Source organism: Equus przewalskii, chromosome 16, assembly GCF_037783145.1.
Source record: "Equus przewalskii isolate Varuska chromosome 16, EquPr2, whole genome shotgun sequence".
Lineage (NCBI taxonomy): Eukaryota > Metazoa > Chordata > Mammalia > Perissodactyla > Equidae > Equus > Equus przewalskii.
In genome coordinates, this window is record NC_091846.1 from 28,557,835 (window position 1) to 28,581,119 (window position 23,285).

The window sequence follows — 23,285 nt, forward strand, 5'->3', positions numbered from 1 at the left end:
AAGACACACAGGTGGCAAAGAACACTGTTGCCAGTTCCTTTCTGCCCAGAAATTTCATAGCCAATTTTCTGCTTTCCTGATGGCCCATTATTGGTGTCTTTGCAACTTTAAGAGCATGATTTTGGAGGTAACTGAGGGGGCAACTTGAGGGTTTTTTTCTTTTGCCTTGTGCCATCATTTTTATACTCTTTCTTACAAGGCTATACTTTTACAGCCGAATGTATGAAACGTCTAAAGGAGATAACTAATTTTTGATGAAAATAAGCTAACTAGACACATAGGAATTTTCTTTCTATACCTCTTCTGAAGTCCTTTTATTTATTTTTAAGTAATGTACCTGAATACACACACAGACCTACCCCAAAGTGAGGAACGGTGTTCAGAACAGTTATTCCACTAATGCTGTCATTGCTCAGACATTGTAGGAACTTCATCTTTTAGAATTGGCCTGTGGAAGAGTCACAACTCTTACAAGCAAACTAGTCTCATTATTGTATAATTGTACCTGGTTTTGAATAAAAACCCAGCTTGATCGCCTTATTTGCCAGACTTGGAATCATCGAATCAGTCAGAGCATGTCAACGCCAGGTGGAATGGTAGAAATCATTTAGTCTAACTCCTTTAGTTTCTAATGAGAAAATGGAGGCCCAGAGAAGTTAATTGATTTGGCAAAGGGTACGTAGCAAGTTAGCAAATAGTTTATACCAGAAATCAACTCCAAGTATCCATTGGATGTTATTTAAAAATGAAATCTATCTTTAAAGAACACATAATTCCTACTATTAAAGATATTAGAAAAGAATCTGCCATGGATTCTGCAGATCATTCCAGAAGGAGTCCAGAAACGTTTTGAGCAGTGACAGGATTATTGTCATAAATATAACTGTGTGTAAAAAATAAGCTTATCTTCATATCATAATAAATGTATCTCCATATGTAAGTTCCATTGTGTTTGTTTAAAAAATCAGACTGTAGTCATAACTTTTAGATAGGTTTCTTAAATTAACAGCAGAGTAAAACCCCATCCCAATTTTGAAATGTTCCTTGTTTTTCTCCTCTCTCATGGAGAACACCTGCAGGATGCTACAAAGCTCTCCAAACAGTATCTCCCAGGCTGAGGCAAGGTTGTCCTTGTGCTGTGCTATCCAATGAGATAACCACTAGCCACATGTGGCTATTTAAATTTAAACTTTAGTCAATTAAATAAAATTAAAAATTCAAGTCCTCAATAACTCAATAACCACCTTGGGGTAATGGCTACCGTATTAGACACCACAGTTGTAAACATTTCCATCAACACAGAAAATTGTATTAGTTAGTCCTGGTCTAGAATTCTTGTAGTCAGTATGCATAGTTTAATTTACTGCATATCTCTTATATTACCTCTGGACAAGTTGGAAAGCGGTGGCAAGTTTTGGGGAAAGTATTTTAAATGTTCATTTGTTCTCCAAATGTTGCTAGCTATTCTGCATAGTTTAATTTTAAAAAGGAGAAAAAAATTATTTTCACCTGTTTTCAGAGCATGATTGTGTGTGTAGAATTCATATCAATTATCATGTCCTGGCTGCTAAATTTTCTTAAAGTATGCTGAAGTGATGATAAAAACTCTGTTGATGCTCCCAAAGCTATTGGCAGAAAGGTCCAGTTAATGAAAATCTCTTTACAATGTCATAACATTTGAAATGAACTAGTCTGGACATAAGACAATGGAAGTTATGTTGAATTCATTCTTAATAGCCATTTTATTTGCAAAGACCTTAAGTTACCTACCTTCCTTCATTAACCCTGCCATCTAGAATGAAAAGTCTATGTACTAACAAGGAATGGGTGAGCTCTACAGGCTGGTCTGGCATCATGCTTCAGGTCCATTGGCAAGTTCCCCTGCTCTAATGTAAGCAATTGGAGAGCAGTGACCAATCCTCCATGGCTTTTGTAGGCCCCATGGTATTTCGCATGATGTCCTGTCAGTACATTTTCTGTAAGTCTTATTTAAACAAATATCAGATCTCGTCTACCCTGAAAATCATTACGTTTGAGAACAGGCTCAGAGGGTACATGAAACATGACTACTTTGAGTCACTGAACTGATGACTAGCGTTGGAATTCCTGTGTGGTTATCAGTCCTTTTCGTGAATCTGTGCTGAATGAAATTAGGAACCAATGAGCCACTGGCTCTCACAGAGGAAGGCCAAAGTACCGCTTATTCTGTTCAAACTGCAGGAATGGTTAATCCGGTTTTAAAATAAAGATGAGTTAGGAAAGCTACAAAATACCATAATAAAATTAGAGTGTCTCCAGAAAATAAATAAGCAGTTTCTAGTGTCTGTGCATATAACAACACTTAGTATTTCACTAAGGCACATATAGATACATTTTCTGTTTTTCTTTTCCATGTATTTTATATAAAACGACATTTCTCAGAGGAATGGGATTTCTTTGGAAACTAAATAGGTAAATATATATCAGCTATGACTCAGCCAAGCAGTGACCCTTTAAAACCATTGGGAGAGTGTCAGTCTCTGGTGAGATCCATTTTTCTTGCTTCTGGTAGGTCTTGTTCCCTGTGTAAGTGCCCGAGGCATGTTATGCACCAAGAGAATTCTGAAACTGTAGCCCAGCCCAGCTCTTTTTCTTTTTTTAAAGGAATTTTTTAAAAAATTAAATGTCTCCTTCCAAAAATGTGATGAAATTTTTGCCAGACACTAACAGCATCTATTATGTCCTGTGGCCTGGGGTTATGAGATATCTTAAGGACTTAGAGGAAAAGAATTCTTCTTTCTGTCCTGCAGTTCCTGGTGTTGGTCACGGATAGTGATAATGTCTCAATTCTTCATTTTTAGATAACAATCAACAGAGATAGTGGTGAAGACGTGAGTTCCCCCAAACATGGGAAGGAGGACCCAGACAACATGCCACATGTGGGCGGCAATACTTGGGCTGGCGGAACAGGTTGGTTGCACTGGCATTCCCCCTGGTCAGACTTCCTGAGACTTCACAAGCCCATGTAGACAGCACACCACCCCTAAGAAGGGTCAGGGACCAGCTTGCCTTCTCTGCCTCCCCCATTAGTCACCTGGATCATGCTTTTGCCCTCTGTCTCAGCATGACATCGAGTCATGGAAAAACCATGGCATTTGGAGTCCCTGGCATTTGGAGACTTTGCTACCCTATGACCTAAGGCCATTCTGACCATCCCAGAGTTGCTTCATCAGTAAATGGGGGATAATATTATCTGCCTCAAAGGTTGTGGTAAGGATTAAATGAGATTATCTTTGCAAAGCCCTGACCACAAGACCTGGCATGAAGAATGTATTCATTAAAAGTGTTAATCCCTTCTTTTAAATTCCGTGCCCTTGGGATCATGCCAGAAATCTATAGTAAATTCTTTCTTGACCAGCTGAGTTTGAAAAGAAATGGTCCTTGTCTTCCACATGTCAGAAGTGAGTATGTTGAGGATGTAGGATTTTGAGATAAGAGAGTGTTTGCGGCTTGAACTGATGGCTGTGGTCCATTACTTCCTCTTGGCTGCCTGACTAGAGCATTGTTCCCATGACTGCTGTCTTCCTCTTTCCTCCGTGGCAGCTGGAGCAGACACATCTGCTGGGCCACAGGAATAGGGCCAGACTGTGCGCACACTGTCTGATCTTATCTCAGCCGTGAGGAGTGCTGGCGTGAGCTCCGTGCTTCGCTTTCCCTTAGGATGGTCTCTGCCTCTTGGCCTTGACAGCCTTGGAGGAAATGAGTTTCTGTGCTGGGACAATGTGCTATCAAATAGGTCTGTGGACTTCTTGCCTACTTTGTTTATTCACCAAGCATGAGCTCTAAAGAAAGTGTATTTTTAGAAATGTCCTTTGATCTGGAAATTAGTGTCAAGCCAGCAAGATTTAATCCATATGGGATGCATTGTGGAACGAGCTGGCCAGATGTAGGTTTACCAGCAGTGGACTACTCTGGCATGGAGGTTCTTGCTTTTTATTCAGTTTGAATCTGCTACTTCACATCTCCGACCAGGCTGAAGACCCTGCTTTTGCTTCCCCTAGCCTTTATTTTTCTATTTTTCAAGTCTCCTTTGCTTCAGATTCTTTTTCTTTGTGTCATTCTTTTCCCTCAGAATTCTCTACATTGAACTTAGTTCTGACCTAACAAGTCATTTGATTCCCTTCTCATCACCAAAGCCCTTCCCTTGCCTATTCCCCCCCTTATCTTCTGAACTGATGAAGGATGTCTAAGGTCAGCTTCAAGATTATGCCTTGAACTCTCGAACCTCTGGCAAGCATTTCCATTTAAGTAGTACAAATTAAAGGCTCTTGGAAGTGGAGGTCATGAAGAACTCTCTCCTGGTGCTGGCTCCACCCCAGTATGACTTTCTCGAGGGACCATGTGACTCATGCTGACCATCACTCACACCAGCTTCTAAAGTGTTGTGGGTCGTTTCCTCCTTTCACTAAAAATGATGTCATCTCAGCGCCTAGGAAGTTTTAAGCTCTAATTCATGATCCACCTATACCCACGGGGAACCTCCTGTAGGAAGGGAGTCAGGTCACAGAAACAGCTTTTCCACCTCCAGCTCATTGTCATTGTTCAGTTACTGGTCCCCTCTGCATACAGGCTGTCCATGAGTGAGAGCCAGGAATCACACACATCCAAGAAGGAATTTTCCAACACCAATTTCTAAATGAAAATGAAATAAGATGTGCTCGATTCAAAGGATAAACATACTATAATTAATAGACTGTTCTCATGGTATTTCCCAAAAGGAAATGACCTACCTGGACTTTGATAAGGGAAGCAGTGCGTGCTGAGTTCTTACTTTTAACTTATTAGACTAATTAAGGCTCCAAGGGAGAAAAGAAAAATGTAACATAATTTAACCAAAGCCTAAAATCTTTCAAAATTTCCACTTTATGAAACTTAGAAATGATCTCATTCTATGTGACTGGAAGTTGTCTAAATAGTAATAGTAAGAGTGATCACTCATATAGCTCTTACTTTGTGCCAAATAGTGTTCTAAGCATTTTAGCCTCATGACAATCACATAGCGTAAATAATATTAGTATCTCCATTTTACAGATGAGGAGACTGAGACCCAGAGTAGTTAAGGAACTTCCCTCAAGGACACATGACTAGTGGTGCATCGGAGCCAGGATTCATACTCAGGCCATCTGGCTTAACTATACAATACTTTACTATATAATGCTAGAATATACTATACTACACTATAGTATACTATACTACATTACACTACACTATACTATACTACACTAACTATACTATGCTATACTATTGTATACAGTATTATGTATACAGTATTGTATACAGTATTATGCTACCCCTCTAATATTGGATTCTTTTCTAAGTTCTCAAGTTATGTGTGAATGAACAAAAGAAACTGGTTACTAGTATTTTTATCCTTATACAGCAGGGATAATAAACTGGTAGCCCAGAGGCCAAATCTAGCTAATATATGCATTTTGGGGGTCACTGTAATATTTTAACATAATTTGAATTTGAGTGTATTTAGACAAGGCAATTCCTCTCTAGTTAGCCAAGTCCTCACTACTTCTTATAATATCACCTACCTGGTCTTCTAGGCACTTAATTTATATTTACAACATAAGTAGTTTATACAATATTACATCATGCTCACTTACAAGCATGTAAACTTAGGTTTATATTGAAAAACTGTTCTGAAGCTGGCAGTGTTTATCTGTTGTATATTACTCTGGGCTAAAAGTCAAAGTTGGTTTAGTAACTGACTTCTAACTTTGGCTAAGCCACTGATAGGAGGTCATGAGTAGGTTGCTTAACCTCTCTATGCATTATTTTTATCATTTGCAAAACAGAGGAAATGGTTTCTATAGCGTAGCTGTCTTTCTCTTATTTTAAGGAAAAATAGGGTAACGTGAGGGAAGAGGAGTATCGTTCATTTAATTAACAAATACAAGCTAAGTATTTATGATGTTCAAGCTACTCTTATAGGTGCAGAGGTACAAAGATATATAAAATATGATTCCATCCATCATATAGTTGGAGAGAAAAGAAAAATATGTGGGGTTTTTGGGTTTTTTTGCTTGACGAAGATTGACCCTGAGCTAACGTCTGTGCCAATCTTCCTCTATTTTGTATGTGGGTTGCCTCCACAGCATGGCATGATGAACAGTGTGTAGGTCTGTGTCCAGGATCTTAATCCACAAACCCCAAGTCACTGAAGCGGAGTACACAAACTTAACCACTATTCCACTGGGCTGGCCCCAAGAAAAATACATTTTAAAGGGTAACAAATAGTACACAGGAGTACTGATCCCTGTGAGATAGAGTCATCAGATAAGGTGTCGTGAAATTTGGACTGCTAGCAGTCCAAATATAAGTAGGATTTGGCTAGATGAGGAAGGGCAAAAGCATCCTAAACAGTGGGACACCATTTGTTTGCAGAAGAAGATCATTTGAATAATTATTGGTTAAGTATAATTAATATTTCACAGGACTGCCTTAAATTCATGATCTGACTTTTGTTTTGTAGTCCTGATCAGACTTACCACTTGAATTTTCATGGTTTCCTCTCAGGGGGAAGAGACACTGCAGGTCTAGGTGGCAAAGGAGGTCCGTACCGGCTGGATGCAGGCCATACAGTGTACCAGGTCTCTGAGGCTGAGAAAGATGCAGTTCCTGAGGAGGTGAAGAGAGCTGCAAGAGAGATGGGCCAGAAAGCGTTTCAGCAGAGGTGAGTAGTCCCCGTTGCCTCTAGAGTGATGTTGGCCACCGTGGTGAAATATCCTAGTGGACCCTGAGTAGACCCAGATTTGTGTGATTCTCCACCTTATGCAGCAACTTGGACCACAAACTAAATCTGTAGCTACCTCCCTCCCTAACGGAGACAGCCAAGTGAACATAATCCCCCATTCTTTCTACTCAGGCTCTTTTAAGTATATTGATTACATATGACTATGTAGAAGAAGGAACTGAGCACGTTAGAAAGTAAACCTGACGATATTTCTCTTAAGAGAAATTAAAGCACAAATCACTCCATCCACATCTGTTCCTAGGCCACATAGGGAATTCAGATACCTCTACATGATGGTCCCTTCCTGCCCTCAGGAATCTTGTAGACTTAAGTGGAGACAGGACTAGCGCACACACACACACACACTCACACCCTCACTCACACTCCTGTTAAGTGCTGACATCACAGAGTGCAGAGTCTGCCCTTTGGCAGTGCAGAGAAGGGCAAGGTCAGTGGGCTGATGTGAGGTGGGGCCTGAGCTTAGCCAGGATTTGGCCATTCCAGAAAGGGAAAACTAAACGAGCAGAGGCACCAGGGTAGGATGAGCATAGTGTCTATGGCGGAGAGAGCCAGCTTGCCTTTCCAGGATAAAGGATACCAGCTGGGGGTAGTGGGCAGTGATTGAATAAGGAGGCCCTCTTGGTGGGTGGAGGCCTTGAAATCTGGCCCAGCGAGCCTGTGGCTTTCAGATGATCTGGAACAATTCTGGGCTACTTTGATTGGAACCATCTAAAAAATGAGAAGAATTCACATGATGCTTTCACTAGACATCCACATGTGTTCTTCGGCTAAAAGTGAAAAATACCAAAGAACCAGCAATATCTCCTTCAGGATTGAGGGAATTGGTAGTGGTTTGGGAGGCAGATTTACATAGTTGTGCTCAATGAAAGGATCTGGGTGCAATTAGAAAAAAACATGCTCAAGTGTATGTGTTATGAAATTCCTCCCACGTAGAACATCTGCTGTTACATTATGTGCTGTGCTTACACATCCCGCAAGTAAACAGTACAGAACAATGGGGACAAAAATGTGGGTCCCTCCTGCCACACCCTCAGGAAAGCCTGCAAGCCTTTGGACCCTCATGTAGTCCACGGGTAAATAAGGCAAAAGTGTTAGGCTCAGCCCTTCTGCTGGCTTCCCTGGAGACCTTGAACCATTTATTTATCCTCACTGTGCTTGAATGTGCTCTTCTAGAGATAGGTGACTTTCCTCTCCCTTCCTCTTAGAGAGATCATGAGGACAGATCACTATGTTAAGAATGAGAGCAGTTTAAACTTCTCGAAAAAATATGGGAAGAATGCTATGATGATAGGTCTTGTTAGAATTAAAATATTGCTCTACATTTCATATAAACAATGAAGTATCCATTTAGGAAAAGAACCAAACAATAGATATGTGTTATTTCCGCCCCCCAACTAATGAGTTCCTATCATTGCCATGCGCAAACTTCACAAGTAAATGTCCAGTCTCAGTTTTTGCATAAGTGGACAAATGGATCAAGTGCTCTGACACACAAGTAGTTCATGGGGAGGCAGAAAGGCCTTTTCGTAGTACTTGGGCACAAGTATACAACCCCTTCTCTGACTTCCATAACACACATAAGGAATCTGGTTTTATTCATTGCCCCAGAGGGGAAAGAAGTCGAGGAGCGTCTGTGATAATAAGGCAACTAAATTTAGTGGATGTAAGAGAGGAAAGGGAAGAGATCAGGAAGGGAGTAAGTGAGAAAACCCTACACCTGCACTAATTGCTGCCGAGAAGACTGTAAGTCCAGGTGAAAGAGAATACCATAAGAGGGGGTGACAGACAGAGGAGGCGGGCAAGGGTCGGGGAGAAGAACTGAAAACACGGAGATCCTGAGAAAGACAGGGCGGAGGAAAGCACAGAGAGGAAAATGTGCTTCCCACTTTTATGTAATAAATACTCCCATTTGGTGAGTATTCAGTTTAATACTGCTAAAGATTTTTCTTTAACTTTTTATTATGGATCTTTCCAAATGTAAACAAAGTAGAAAGAAACATATAATGAACCCTGTGGACCTGTCCCCCCAGCTTCAAGGAGAAAAATCTGGCTGCCCTCTCAGTCCCCACCCCTGGATTGTTCTGAAGCTAATCTGAGATGTCCTATCTTTTCATCATAAATATTTCAGAATATGTCTCTGAAAGATAAGGACTCTAAAAAAAAACAAAAAACAATATTATTATCATGTCTAAAAACAGTAATAATTCTTCACTATTATCAAATAGTCCCATTTTAAAGCTATTTTGCAACTCTAGGCAACAATGAGGTCAGATCCCTCCATTTATGCTTTTATGCACCCTGTACCTCTTCTCCATAGTTCTTATAACTCTTTTCTGTTATATTATTATTTGTGCGAATAGTTATTGCCTCCCCACGGACTTTCAGTTCCTTGAGGGCAGGCTGCTTTGCTCTGTAGTATCCCCAGTACCTACACCCAGGACCCGGTACATGGCAAACACTCATGCATATTTGTGGAATGAATAACACACACATGCCTACTAGTAATGGTATCACCCTTTAAGACACAATTCAGAGGCTGGCTAAAACCAGGCTGACAGCCGACCTATCCATCAGCCTAGAGGTCCATCATGTTGCCTTGCAGAGCCTAATACTACTAATGGGTTCTTGACATCATCTGCATAGCATTTAGTTAGCATCCACTTGAATCTGGATTTCAGTTGGATACCTGTTCCTGTATATCAAGAATTGATTAACTCAGGAAGACTAACAGAAGTAGATGAGCGTAAGACATGCAGACAACAGGACAGAAACATTAAACCAACAAAATATGAATGAAATAGACAGTGAGGTACTTTTACACACTTAGAAGAGTGTTTAAGGTCGGCACAGCTGTGGAAACTGTACCCACTACCACTTACAAAACTAATCAGCCTTATACAGTGGATCTCAGCTTGTGTTTGCTTTCCTCATAATTAATCCAAAATTGTAGTATTTAAGTCTAACCTATAAGAAAAAGTAAAATGAGAACTAAAATTCCCAGACTCTTATGTAACAATAAGTATAACCTTTAAAAGTGTACTGTGCCAACAAAATGCAGTTAGTCCACATAGATCACTAAGATGTGGAGCAGCTGTGCCCTGCACTTTGGAGCAGGGTTAAAGCAGCAGAAAGACATAGTTTCAGCTAGTTTTGTGGGCTTAAGAATATTAGCACTGGGAAGCTTATCTGATCCAGAGGGTAAAATTTCCTGTTTCCTTTCCCCATTCCTTGCTTCAGTCTTCATCTTTCAGAATTTATCAGCTTTGAACACCTTATAGGTGATCTTTCTGAAAGCTGACACAACCTGGAATATGATTTCCAGATTTCTTCATAATTAAAATAGCATGTGGTGTGTTTTTGGGTGCAACATGATCGTGCCAGAGGTAGCCCTATAACTGGAGCTAATTCTGATTTCTCTGCAAAGACCAGTCTGCCCGAGGTGACTTGCCAACAGCCTGGCTCCTTCCTTGGCACATCTGTGTGTGTGTATTTTCCCCCTGCTAAAGACAAGCTGTGTCTCTGGTTTTTTCTAATCTCCCTTCTTTGGGAAAGAGCATATTGGCTTCCTGGGTATGAAGGGGTAGGTAGCATATCCTGCAGTATTCATTATACCCAGCTTCTGTCAGCCCTGATACTTGAGACATAACTTAATCTAATGAAAATTTATAGAGAGGTTTAAGAGATTGCCAAAACTAAACATAATAGGTCTTGTGAGGAGGTCAAGTCCTATACACATAGTTCTTGTTCTTCAGAACAGAGAGTAAAGTAGATTTCGAAGAGCACCTTGGCATGTCACCTTAGGTGACAACCATTCAGATAGTATTTACCTTTTGATACTCAGTGTTTTCTAAGTACTATCCAACAGCATTTATTCGATGCCACTGTGTCCCAGGCATTGTGCTAGGTACCGGAGATTCAAAGAAAAAATAAGATTTATTTCTTCTCCAGAGGAATAGATGAGAAAATATCAGTGTGCAACATATGTAGTAAATGCATTTCTCATTAAATTTTTGGTTCGGTTATACACGCACATGTGCATTTGTGTGTGCTAAATCTCAATGTAAAGCGTATTTCCTATTGTGGAAAATAAAGTTTGAAAATACTGTGACAGAGGGAAATAGACGCATCTACCAAAAGCAATGACGTTCCATAGTAGGTCTCTGTAGAAGACACGTGAAAGGAGTGATCAGTTTTACTGGAGGGATCAAGCAAGACTTCATAGGATGTGGCCTTCTAGCTGGATCTTGAAACCTGAGCTGGTGTTCGCTAACCTAGGCCGGGAGTAGGGCAGGATTGCAAATCTGCCCTGTGGCAGTCAAGGCCTGACCCAGTGTGCTTCTAATAAGCCTCTAGAACTCTGCCCTGTGATGGATGGATTGTTGGATGGATGCTTCCCAGTGCTCAGCCTGACAGGAAGGAGTAGAGACCTTTCATTCTCATTCAGCATTTGGGTTTCTGTTCCAGCCCAAAGTGATATATATATACTTTAGATAAGAGTTTCAGCTATACACCTAGGATCGGTACCTCCAACACTGCACGCATGCATATGTGCACAGACATACACACACCGCAGTTTAGACTGTTTGGTTGTTGTTAGGCTTTGGAGACATGCATTCATTATTTCCTGTCCTAGTATCATCACCCTTTACATTTATAGAAATTTATAGAAATGCGTGATCAAATTGGTTCATTATGGATATAACACTATAAAACCCAAGAGAGGTTTGGTCAGTGAATGAACCTTTTGATTAATTTAAGATGCTGCATTTTAAATAATCCTGAGTCTTATTTTTATTTCAGTCATCCAGTCATCCGTTTCAATTTATTTGGAGCACCTATGATATGCTAGGTACCATGTTAAGCACTCTACGTATAAAGATGAGAAAGACTCAGCCTTTACCTAAAGGAGCCTAGTTGGAGAGACAGGCGGCAGACAACTATAGCATGGGTAGTAAATGCTCTGACAGAGTTAAGTGTGAAGTGATATGGGAGCACAGAAGACAGACTTGGGGATCAGTGCAGGCTTCCTAGAGGAGGTGATCGTTGATTTGAGTCTTGCAGAGTAAGTGGGAGTTATAGGAGAAGAGGCAGGGAGAGGAAGCTCCACATGGGAGAGGAGCCCACACAGGAGCTCCGAGTCACAGGCGCATGATGCGTTCAGGGAACTGCAAGTGCACTGGCGGGGCTACAGTGGAAGCAAATGATGAAAAGCGATAAAAAGTAACACTGTACTGGGAGAGGATAGAATTTCAGAGCCACAATTATATTAAAACACAGTTATTCTACTAAAAGTACACAGTCAGCAATTTCAGAAAACCCTCATATTTTACATAGCAACACATTAAATTACATTGTTCAGGCCTGGCTGTTATCTTGGTCAACCAAATTTATGTCCTTGGTCTTAAAAAGCAGCCCATGGGAACTCTTCTAGGAACCTGCCACATGAACTGACCAGCTGCCAACATCGTGACATGTCTTTGGAATATAGCAATGGTGTGCTACAGAGCTGACTCACTGGCTTATGAGAGCCAATTGCACACATTTCTTTCTAACTCAGTTCTCAGTGACTTCACTGTCAGTAGCTTGAAATCTATCGTGGTGGGAGTATTTACACCACAGAAATCAGCAAATACTACAAATCGGGGCCTTTTTTTTTGTCCTGGAGGGCGACTTGTTAACCATTTACCAGCACACCACTGGACATTCCCCTCCTTTGAAACTCCTAGCTGGAGACATCACTGCTTGCCTTTTCTCCTCCACGGCAACCTGAATTACCAAAGAGTCTAGCAGTAGATGAATGGAAGTAAAAGACCCACATTGCATGATTTCAGCTGTTGTCTTTTTTGCCCCCTCTGATTTCAGGCTAAAGGAGATCCAGATGAGTGAATACGATGCCACAACCTATGAAAGGTTTTCAGGTGCTGTTCGAAGGCAGGTGCACTCCCTCCGAATCATCCTGGATAATTTACAGGTAATCCTCCATTTAACCAAGAAAACAATATGGGCCCAAAACTGTTGGAGAAAGTTATCCAAACCCTGATCAGCTAGACAGAAAAATTAATCAATGCCAAAACGTTTGCATAAAACTGCGGGTCATTCCATTGCTTTCTTAGTTGAGTTTTCCAAGGAAAAATATTTAACCTCACCTTCCCTCCTGCCCAGGGAGCAGTAATTTCACCAGCAACCCTAGAAGACACCATATTTCCTCATCCCCCACATATGAGATCTGTAAGCATCCTACCTCTACTAGAAATTCACAAATAGAATTCTCTTCCTACGAATCATTTTACTGTCATTGACTGGAGAGACAGAGGAGCATTTTGGATCAGCCAGGCTGCATTCTCTATGACCCCTGGCTTCTCCTCCCACCTTCCCCCGCCCCACATTACCTGCCTTATTGCAGTTTTAGACTGTGGTTGCCTCAGAACCAGTTAATATTGCCATTGCCCCTAAAAATATTAAGATGCTTCATTATTTTCTAAGCCACGACTTGTGATTCAGAGATTTTACATTTGAAATCGTGTTCTGGCCAATTTGCACAGATGATTAAGGAAGGACTAAGTATTCTCTAAAATCACAAATGAAGTAAGATTATTTTCCCGAAAGAGAGGGAGAAGCCTCATTTCAGGGGAGGAAGGGGCAGGGTTAGGAGCTGGGCAGTGACGTGCTTCTCCACTCTACTCTAGAATCTTCTGTTTCCTTTCCATGAAGTGTTTGAAGTCGATTACCTTCAGTTATACAATTTCCCTCTTTGGTTCTTGTTTATAATTATTCTTTTGGGGGTAAATTTTACTATTGTTTGCTAGATATTGGGGGTAAGACATTCTGTGATATAGCCTTTTTTTTTTTTTTTTTTGAGGAAGATTAGCCCTGAGCTAACATCTGCTGCCAATCCTCCTCTTTTTGCTGAGGAAGACTGGCCTTGAGCTAACATCTGTGCCCATCTTCCTCCACTTTATATGTGGGACGCCTGCCACAGCATGGCTTGCCAATCAGTGCCATGTCCACGTCCGGGATCCAAACTGGTGAACCCCGGGCTGCCAATGCGGAATGTGCGCACTTAACTGCTGTGCCACTGGGCCCGCCCCTGTGATATAGTTTTAATCCACCATTTAACTCAAACTCTGAGAAAGCCTCATTTTTTGAAAGATCTAAACTCCATCAGGATATTAGGAAAAGTTCTATCATTTCCAAGAGGAAAGGAAGAGGAAAGATCTCTATAATGATTAACTAAATGCCTAATTTCAAAATCTGAGGAATATAAGAATTAAGTCATTTGCTTTTTTAGAATCCGTATATGATTATTTAGGATAAAACAGCATAAAATCTTATATACACTGTGTGAACAACATAAACTATGTGAACAATTGAATGGTTGAATTTTCTTCTTTAGTCACTCGCTTAACGAGTGCTCATTGCTTTGGGCATTGAGGGCAACTGCAGGGTGGGCTCTGAGCTGCAGGGCAAGACAACTGGTGAATAAGAGCCACATGAGGTTCACAGGGATGAGGGTAGTGGGAAATGGTGCTTGTCCTATGACTGAAAAGTGAGTATAGTTCAGTCATTCATTCATTTCTTAAGTTCTTAATGCATACCGGGCATTAGAGATAGAAAAGCAAAATGTAACCCCTGCCTTCAAAGAAGGAACACAAAGAAGACAAGCAAATAATTTCTTAAGTTCTGTAGAGAAGTATGCCCATGATGCTATGGGATGAAGGAGGAAAGTCTTCACGGAGAATATAATGCTTGAGTTCACTCTTGAAAGATGCTGAGGAATTTCCCAGGTGCTTGAGAAGGCAGGGCATTCCAGACATCAGACACAGCATGTACAAGGGCAAGTTGTGCAGTGTGACTGCGAAGAGCGTGTATGTGGTGAGAGACAATGGCCAGGGACAAGGCTGGCAAAGTCATAGGGGCCAGATCGTGGCTAGCCCTGGATTCCATGAGAACATGCAAATGGCATTGGGTTTTACCCTGTGGACAGACAGGCCATTGGAGGATTCACAGTACTAGAAAGGGATACAGGAATACATTTTTAATTGAAGGAATCCGAATCCTCATCTGGTATTAGTTAATGTCTTGATTGATATTCATTGGACACCGTTCTGTAATTACTTTTACAAACATCATTGCATTTAATCATCACATCAACCCTTTAAGATAAGTGATTATATTTACAAGATCAGCCGAAGGAACAAAAGTCACACCCATTACTGTGACTTCTTACTGTAGAACACAAATTAAGGCTGGGTTAGAATTAAGGTTAGCATTAAGGAGTGACTCCTACTAAACCCCACAGTCGTGAGACCAGTATCAGAAAACAGTGTCCACTTTTGCTTTCACTTTTAAAAGAGAGAAATAAAAGGAAACTGTGAAGGGCTCAAGGAAGAGCAACAAATAAGATTAAATAGATGGAAAACAGAAATTGGCTCCTATAGAAAAAAATCTGTAAAGAGATTGGGGTTAGTAACTTTCTAAATATCCTCAAATAGAGTAATTATTCCAGGGAAGTTGTTATTCTCTTCTTTTCTGGAAATCTGAAAAAAAGAAAATAGCAAGAAAGAATTTTAAGATATAAGAAAGGGGATAAAAGTAATTTAATCCTTGAGTGAGTACCTACGTGTATGTATGACTTTCATCTCTGGAAAGCTTTACAAATAATACCAGCATTTTAATAATAGCAAGCATTTTTTGAGCAATTACCATGTGCCAGGCACTCTATTAGGTGCCTTATATTATCAACCTCATCATCAAGATCTCCTCCATCATCATCATCACTTAATGACTAATAGTGCCACCTCTGGAACCAGACAACCTGGGTACTGTAAAATGGGAATGATAGATAATAGGGCAGTTAGGAAGATAAACTCATGAAAACTATTTAAAACAGTGCCTAGCACGTAGCATTCTCTGCAGAAGAATTAGCTTCCTCCTTACCTTCGTTGTACTTGCTAATATTCGTCAGCCTGGACTGTAGGCCAGTACTTTACATTCATTGTGCTATTTAATCTTTATAATAAGCAGTAAGTATTATTTTCTACATTTTATAGATAAGGAAACTGAAACATGTAAGTTATCTCAATTCTCACAATCTTATGAAATATGGACATTTTGTTCTTACTTTATACTGAGGGAACTGAAGATTAGAAAGATGATGTAACTTGTCCTGGGTCATGTGGCGAGTGAGGCAAGGTCTGAGCCCAAAGCTCAGGTCCCTCTTATCTGTCTGGTCTCTGTTATTTTCTTCCAATGCTACAATTATGTAAAAAGTGTAATTCTGACATATACTCATAAAACATTTTGCTTTATTATACAAATGGCACACAGCATTCTCAAGTGCTTCCCTTATTGAATTTTCATTTTTAATCCACACAAGTGTTATGCTCAGGTAGGCCATCTAGTCCTCAATTTAGAGAGGTAGTGCTAGTTAAAAATTCAGCTACTGGCCAGGATACAGGATACTGGCTACAGGGACTCATGCAGAATATGAATCTTAACATTGTAACGAAAACATTGGTTCCTTTTTTGGCATCTTCTGCCAGTTCTGTTGGGTTCTAATTGACTAATAACTTACAGCTGTTTTGAACTGCTGTGCAATCCCAGTAACCATGGGTGTTTCCTTGGTGAAGAGCACAAAGTCTGGCCAGGAACTAGCAAATCATCACTTGAGATGACTTTCCAAAGCACAGCTTCAGGCCCACGCTTTGATTCCGAGTGGCTGGGCTGAGATTTGAGGAACAGGAAATGTTGCCATCCATGTTAACGTCTGCTTCAGCATGTGCCTCTGTTGCAGCACAGGTCATCCTTCTCAATTAGGAAAGCTGTCCCCAGTGATCTTCCTTTGCTTCTTGACTGGATTCTATATGGAATATCTTAGAGTCCTGGATAATAGACCTTTTATGAATCAGTAATAAGAATTTTCTCATCAGAATAATAAAGTCTATAATTATTTCAATTATGCTTGGTTCAGAATCTGAATCTCTGATTCCAGCATTCTCTAACAAAAGAAAATAGCCATTTCTACCAAAAAAAGCCACTGATTTTAATCATGTCTTCTCTCCAGTGTTTTTCTGATCTACAATCAGTAATTTTATTCTCAGGCTAAACTAAATTAGCCTTTCTCTGATTGCTTCGGCTAACATGATATCTCCATGAACCAACAATTATGTTCCTTTTTTTTCCTTGAATGCTTCAAAATGAGCTTGTGTTCAGATAAATACTGTTTTTGAACACTGGCACGTGACATGCACTGTGCTTGGCACTGAGGACACAAAGATTAATAAGATATTGTCCCTGTACTATAGTCTTGAGGAGTGGAGAAAATGGTCACCAGACCAGAATATTTCAGTTTAATATGGTAAGTGTCTAGGCAGAGGAATGCATAGAGTGCAGTGGAAGCCCAGAGGAAGGGGACTCTAGGATAGATTTTGAAGGGAAGCATACATGAACTGAATCTAGAAGGACACACAAGTATTAACCAAAGGAGGGTGAAAACAATGTCCCGGCAGAGGATACAGCATAGACAAAGGCAGGAGACTGCGTGGTCTCAAGAATGAGCCGAGGGCCAGTCACAAGCAGGATACCACCTAGTGTGAATGCAGACGAGGACTTGAAGCTGAGAGGCAGGTAGTTGCCAGGTAAGGAACTTAGACTTTATTCTGCACACCCACTTTGCTCATATGTAAAGAATGGAAAGAATTTCCCCATTCCTTGTATTTAGTCTATAATAACGGTGTTTCATCCAGTGGACATTTAGTGAATATCTATTTTGCCTAAGGGTTCTTGCCTTCAATGACTAAGCAAGGGAAGAAGACATGTATAGTTGTAATAGAAGACACAACATGGAAAATGCCACAGAAATGTTTTAAACAAAGTGCTATGGTTATGTAGACAAATGTGTGAGCAATTTCTAGACTGGACAGTTAGGGAAAAACTCACAGAGGGAGTGTCATTTGAGCTGGACCATGAAGGATGAGCTCGGTTTCAATTGGTAACCTCTAAGGATGGGAGTAGAAGGGCCGTCTTGACCAGAGCTTCTCAAACCTTCGGTGGAGAGGGGTCAGGTTTTTTTCTAATTGATCATGAACCAATACTTTTATAAAATAAAACAGAAATGAATTACCAAAAAAAATGGTGTAAAAAATAACATGCAAAATACAAGCCCGTATTACATTCAGCAAACATAAAGTTACTTTGTCAAGTTGCCATACAAATTTCTAAATGCTTACTGTCAATTTCCGTTACTTATTTCATCATGGGCCAGTAACAAGCCCATGCTTGTTACAAGCGAAGACAGTTTGTATAGCTCTGATCTAGACAGAAGAAACCTATGAGCAGAGGATGAAGGCTTGAAGACAAGGCTGTTTGGAGAATGGCAAATAGTCCAGAGTGACTAGAGTTCAGAGTTTGGGATGGGCTTGGAGACAGTGGGTGGTGGGCATGAAAAGTAGAGAGAAGGTTAATCTGCAAGGGCCTTGAGCACCATGCTAACTGTATTCTGTAATCAGTGAGGAGTGTGAACACAATTGAGAAAGAGAGTGGTATGGTTAGAGCTTCCTTAGGAAGCTTCATAGCCATGGAGGGAGAAAGTATCAGAGAGAAGTGGAAGCCAGGAAATCAAATCATCAAATTACTTCAGCTAGGGTCGGCCCCAAGGCCGAGTGGTTAAGTTCACACGCTCCACTTTGGCGGCCCCGGGTTCTACCGGTTCGGATCCTGGATGCGGACTGGACACCACTCGTCAGCCCATGCTGAGGCGGTGTCCAACACAGCGCAACCAGAAGTACCTACAACTAGAATATACAACTACATACGGGGGGGCTTGGGGAGAAGAAGAAGAGGAAAAAAACAGAAGATTGGCAACAGATGTTAGCTCAGGTGCCAATCTTTAAAAAAAAAAGTTACTTCACTTATTCAGGTGAGAAATGATAGGAACCCAAACCAGGGTAATTGAAATGAAAAAGGAAAGGATGGGACAATTTGGAGGTCAGGAAAGAAGACAGTGACTGATTGAATGTGGGAGGACAGCGATGGTGAGGTTTTCAAGCCCTCAAGGACAGAAATAGAGAACACAGGAAGAGGAGAGGCTTGTGGAGAAATCAGATGTTTGGTTTGGATGTTATTATGTTTTCTCACTACTGGGACACCTATGTAAAAATGTCAAGCATGATATTTGAAGATTTTAAGATGTGAATCTGGAGTTTGGGAGCAAGGTTAGGACCAGAGAGAGGGTTGCATAGCTGTATCAATATCTATATCTGTATTTTTATGGTCATCTGTAGAGAGGAACAGCCCAAGCCAAAAGAGAAGATGTCTTGAGTTGAGATTATAGAGCTAAGAGGAAGGAAAGATGAAAACAGCCAAGTGAAGAACGTCTGCATTTCAAGGGAGAGCAGTAAAATGCCCGTTACTCCTCCTTTGCACATGAGTGGGCTCATCACTCAGCACACAGCATCAGTGACCATGAGAGGACAACTTCAGCTGAGTGCAGCCTAGAAATACAGTCCTGACTTCCAGACTGTGTGAGCACAGGCATCTAACTCAGTCTTCGCCAGATGCCTATTAAAATGATTAAAATAGTAAAAAGCAGTTAACAGTGAAACAACCAGGTAACAGTAGAAATTAGGGAAAGGTGCTAGTGACATGCAAGAAGCTTTGAAGAATTTATGCTAAATATAGTGTGAGGTGACTCCTATGAATGACAGTACCAAAGACAACTCAAAAACCTTCCTAAGAAATAGTATTACTAGCAGTTAAGTGCATGAGACCCAGCAGAATCATACTTACATCCCTTAATTGAAGAGGCAGGGAGTAGAAGAGCGAGCCCTAGAGCTGGTGAGGCACAGATCTCTTGACCTCCATTTTGTCCCTGCCAAGCAGCAGCCATTGAAAGCAGCCATGTTGGGGAGGAGGTGGGATGGGGAGGTCTAGTTTTCAAGTAGTGACTACAACAAGCAGAAAGCTGGACGGGGAATAACACTGGGAAAGGGGCCAGACCAGTCCCTGCTTATACTTGGCTTGAAGATGAGATCAAACAAAAACCAATGCCAAAAGCTGGCCCCATTGCAATGGCTTTTCCAAACAAAATAAGAAATGATGTGGAGATGAAGTTCTCATGCTGTGACTGCCCACAGTTCCAACTCCTTCCCTGCTGAGTTCTTGAGCTAGCATTGTAGATTTAGTTCAACTACTAACGCCAGTTTAAAATCCTCGAGGAGAATTCTAATAATAACAAAGTGGAGAGTAAATGCAACCAAGGAGAATCCATCCGATTTGTTCCTGAACAGTTTGTGTAGCCATCTCATTGTTCAAGAATAAGGTCACAAACAAGTTAAATAACATGGGATCTATGAAATTATTCTGCAGTAAGGCGGAGTAACAAGCATTCAAAATGTAAGGGAAGAAGTTGCTGCTGGGCTAGAATATTTTCCTCAGAAAACACCAGATTTTTAAAAAACATCTGCTTTGTGTTCTCAAAATTCAAAGAAATTTGAAGTATGTGAAAATAAGACATGGATTTAAAAGGATCTGGCTAAGAAGCAAGCAGAAATAATAAGGAAGTTGAATGCAATAAGGAAAGATTATAAGAAAACTAAAAATGCAATGCCAAAATTGAAATCTACATTGAAAGTTGAAAGAACAGACTCAATCCAGTCTTAAGTCTAAGTACTAAGGTGAATGGAAAACTTGACTTGTTATTCCAGATTGTAGAAGAAATAAAGAAGTAAAAACCATAAGAAACTGATCAATAAAAACAGAGCACAGAGCTAATATACAGAGCCATGAGTCATCCCAATAAGTAGAACGGTACTTGCACATGGTAAGTAAATATATGCTGGATGAACCAATGATATTCCCAAAGAAGAGGCTGCATAAAGGACACATAAACAATAACCAAAGTAGTAACACAAGAAAACTGTGCTGAGCTGAAGACAGGCCCAAGTCTGTGGATCAAAAGAGCTTTACTGAGTCAGGCAAATTAATGAAAAGAAATAAGCACCTCGCCACAGCTTCATGGAATTTTAACATTTCAAAAGCAAAATATCCTAAAAGCATACACGCAGACAAAAAACAAGCTATTGTCAGAGAAAGAAAAGTTAATCTTACATTAGTTGTCCCTGAAACATTAAATGCCAGAAGGTAGTGAAACAACATCTGCAGGGTTTTGCAGGGAAAAGTTGTGACCCAAAAATTCTGTACTCAGCCAAAGTACAAAGGTGACAGAGAGACATTTTCAGATATTCAGAGATTCACAATATATGTCACTTAAGTACCCTCTTTGAAGATAATTTTGAAGTAAATGTGTATACACACATGTGCACACATACATATATATGCGCATATGTATAAATATTCCAGCCAATTAAGAGAGGAATCAGGGGCCGGCCCCGTGGCCCAGTGGTTAACTTCTCATGCTCTGCTTCGGCGGCCCAGGGTTTCACCGGGTCGGATCCTGGACGCAGACATGGCACCCCTCATCAAGCCACGCTGAAGCGGCAGCCGACATGCCACAACTAGAAAGACCCACAACTAAAAATATACAACTATGTACTTGGGGGCTTTGGAGAGAAAAAGGAAAAATAAAATCTTTAAAAAAAAATAAAAGAGAGGAATCAAAATTCCTTAAGAATGGGAAACTTGTGGCATAAAAGCACTGGCAATGAGCATTGAAAGCAATTAAACACAGAATCAGGTCTAAATAATTGTGGTAAGTATGCTTAAAACTCAAATATCAAGAATAATGCTTTTAAAAAGATATACAATATAAAAAATAGTGAATTTAATAATAAAGAGGGCCTAAATTCTCATATTATCTCAAAAATTAAACAAAAATCAAGAAGTTGATATAGAGGAGGAGTACAAGGAAGGAAAAAGCGTGATAATTCATGTTACACATGAGAGAGACAAATGCTATTTCATTCCTGAAAATAATTAGAAACTTAGAAGTTCAATCAGGCTTTTGAAAAACTTAATCATGCCAATATTTTTTAAAATATTTCTTGCAAATTGCAACATGTTTTTATAGATTCCTCTTGCTGCTGTGTGGAGAGGGGACTGTCAGGGGGCAAGGGAGAAGCAGGGAGGCCAGTTAGCAGGCTACTGCAGTGGTCCAGGTGAGACAAAACCGTGGCTGGACTAGGACCAAGCGCGGAGATGGTTGGAAGTGGTCAGATACTGTCAGAAACTGAGAGGATTCGGCAGCGGACTAGGTGTGAGATGTGAGAGAAAGAGGAGTCACAGATGACTCCCAGGTATGTGGCCGGAACAGCTGAAAGAATAGGGTTGGCTGTTGCCTTTTACTGAGATGAGGAAGACTTGGGGAGAGACGGGGGTGGTGTGTGTGGGGATCTAGGGCTCGGTTTTGAACTGTTAAGTTTAAGATGCCTGTTATACATGCACACTGGTAGATGTGTAGTTCCAAGCTCCTTTGAAATACAAAACATTAAATTCTCAAAGGAAAGACATGAAATTGTTTTCATTCATAAAAGCTAATTATAAAATGACAGTAAATTGTCACCCAAAGTAGTAGTTTAATTCCACATCAGCATCCAAGAATACAAACTCTTCTAATGAGAATTGTCTTTGCTAAATACATGGATCATTGTTTTCCCCTGCAGTGAGAGGTTACTTCAAGAGAAAGGGAATTCCTTAAAACAGGAAGGTCTGTATCTTCTCTTTTCTTGGCAATACTGTTTCACCAGTTAGAGCAGATAGCAACCTAACAGGTATTTAATAAAGTATTTTTTACTATGTCAAAATATTGAGAACCATAAAGAAAAGTTTTTATTGTTTCCACTGATTGATAATTTGTTATTTTATAAAAATTGTACGAGAGTTTACCTTAATCCAGCATATCTTTTTGTTTGAATGGCGCAGATTAATAGCATAGAAAGTACATGTTGGTTGAACATACAGAAATGATAAAATAATGGGTGCTAATATTTCATAAAAGAATCACTGCTTCCAGGTATCCACAAACATCTATTTACATTTATTTATTCACTCAACAAATATTTATAGGACAAGGAAGTCTTGATTAACCATACCCCAAATAAGGGAAGACTTAAGATTAATCAGAATACTTTCAGTGCTGAAATCACAAGACAAAATGTCGCAAACCACAAGATAATTGGGTTTTGTGAAGTTTATTCCTCCTAATGTCCTCACTACTACAGACGTGTATGCGTGTGTGTGTGAGTGTACTTTCCAGTTAACCAGTTATTTCCAAGAAAATTAATTACCCAGAATACGTCATCCTCTGAGTATTTCAGTTAGTCTAAGTGTTCTTTACGTGAAAGTGGTAAAACTATATTTCTTTTTTAGGAAGTCTATAACGCAGACTTTTTAGGAGTGAAACCTAGCTTCATATATAATGAATTCTCATTGCTATGAACTGATTGTATAATACAAAACAGGTGGACATATTTATACGCATACTTTACTTCATGCGATAGGAATATACAATAAAGATCATGTTTGGCCC

General features: G+C 40.2%; 1 protein-coding gene and 2 long non-coding RNA genes across 6 annotated transcripts in view; 1 reads left to right on the forward strand and 2 right to left on the reverse strand.

The window, feature by feature from the left end:
* The window catches only part of VWA8 (von Willebrand factor A domain containing 8), a 358,168-nt gene that overhangs the window by 305,747 nt on the left and 29,136 nt on the right, over nt 1–23,285 (forward strand). For 3 of the 4 annotated variants that reach the window (XM_070578403.1, XM_070578404.1, XM_070578405.1), the window contains 3 exons: nt 2,841–2,949; nt 6,565–6,721; nt 12,665–12,773. In XM_070578403.1, the coding sequence (XP_070434504.1) occupies nt 2,841–2,949; nt 6,565–6,721; nt 12,665–12,773 (375 nt within the window). The remainder of the gene's footprint in view (nt 1–2,840; nt 2,950–6,564; nt 6,722–12,664; nt 12,774–23,285) is intronic. The other variant, XR_011527880.1, reaches the window with a different exon arrangement.
* On the reverse strand, nt 1,724–6,671 carry LOC139076352 (uncharacterized). Its single transcript, XR_011527882.1, has 2 exons — nt 6,537–6,671; nt 1,724–4,671 (listed from the first exon to the last, which is right to left on the reverse strand). It is a non-coding gene; the product is annotated as an uncharacterized lncRNA (long non-coding RNA).
* LOC139076351 (uncharacterized) lies at nt 14,922–19,769 on the reverse strand. Its single transcript, XR_011527881.1, has 3 exons — nt 19,589–19,769; nt 16,377–16,683; nt 14,922–15,339 (listed from the first exon to the last, which is right to left on the reverse strand). It is a non-coding gene; the product is annotated as an uncharacterized lncRNA (long non-coding RNA).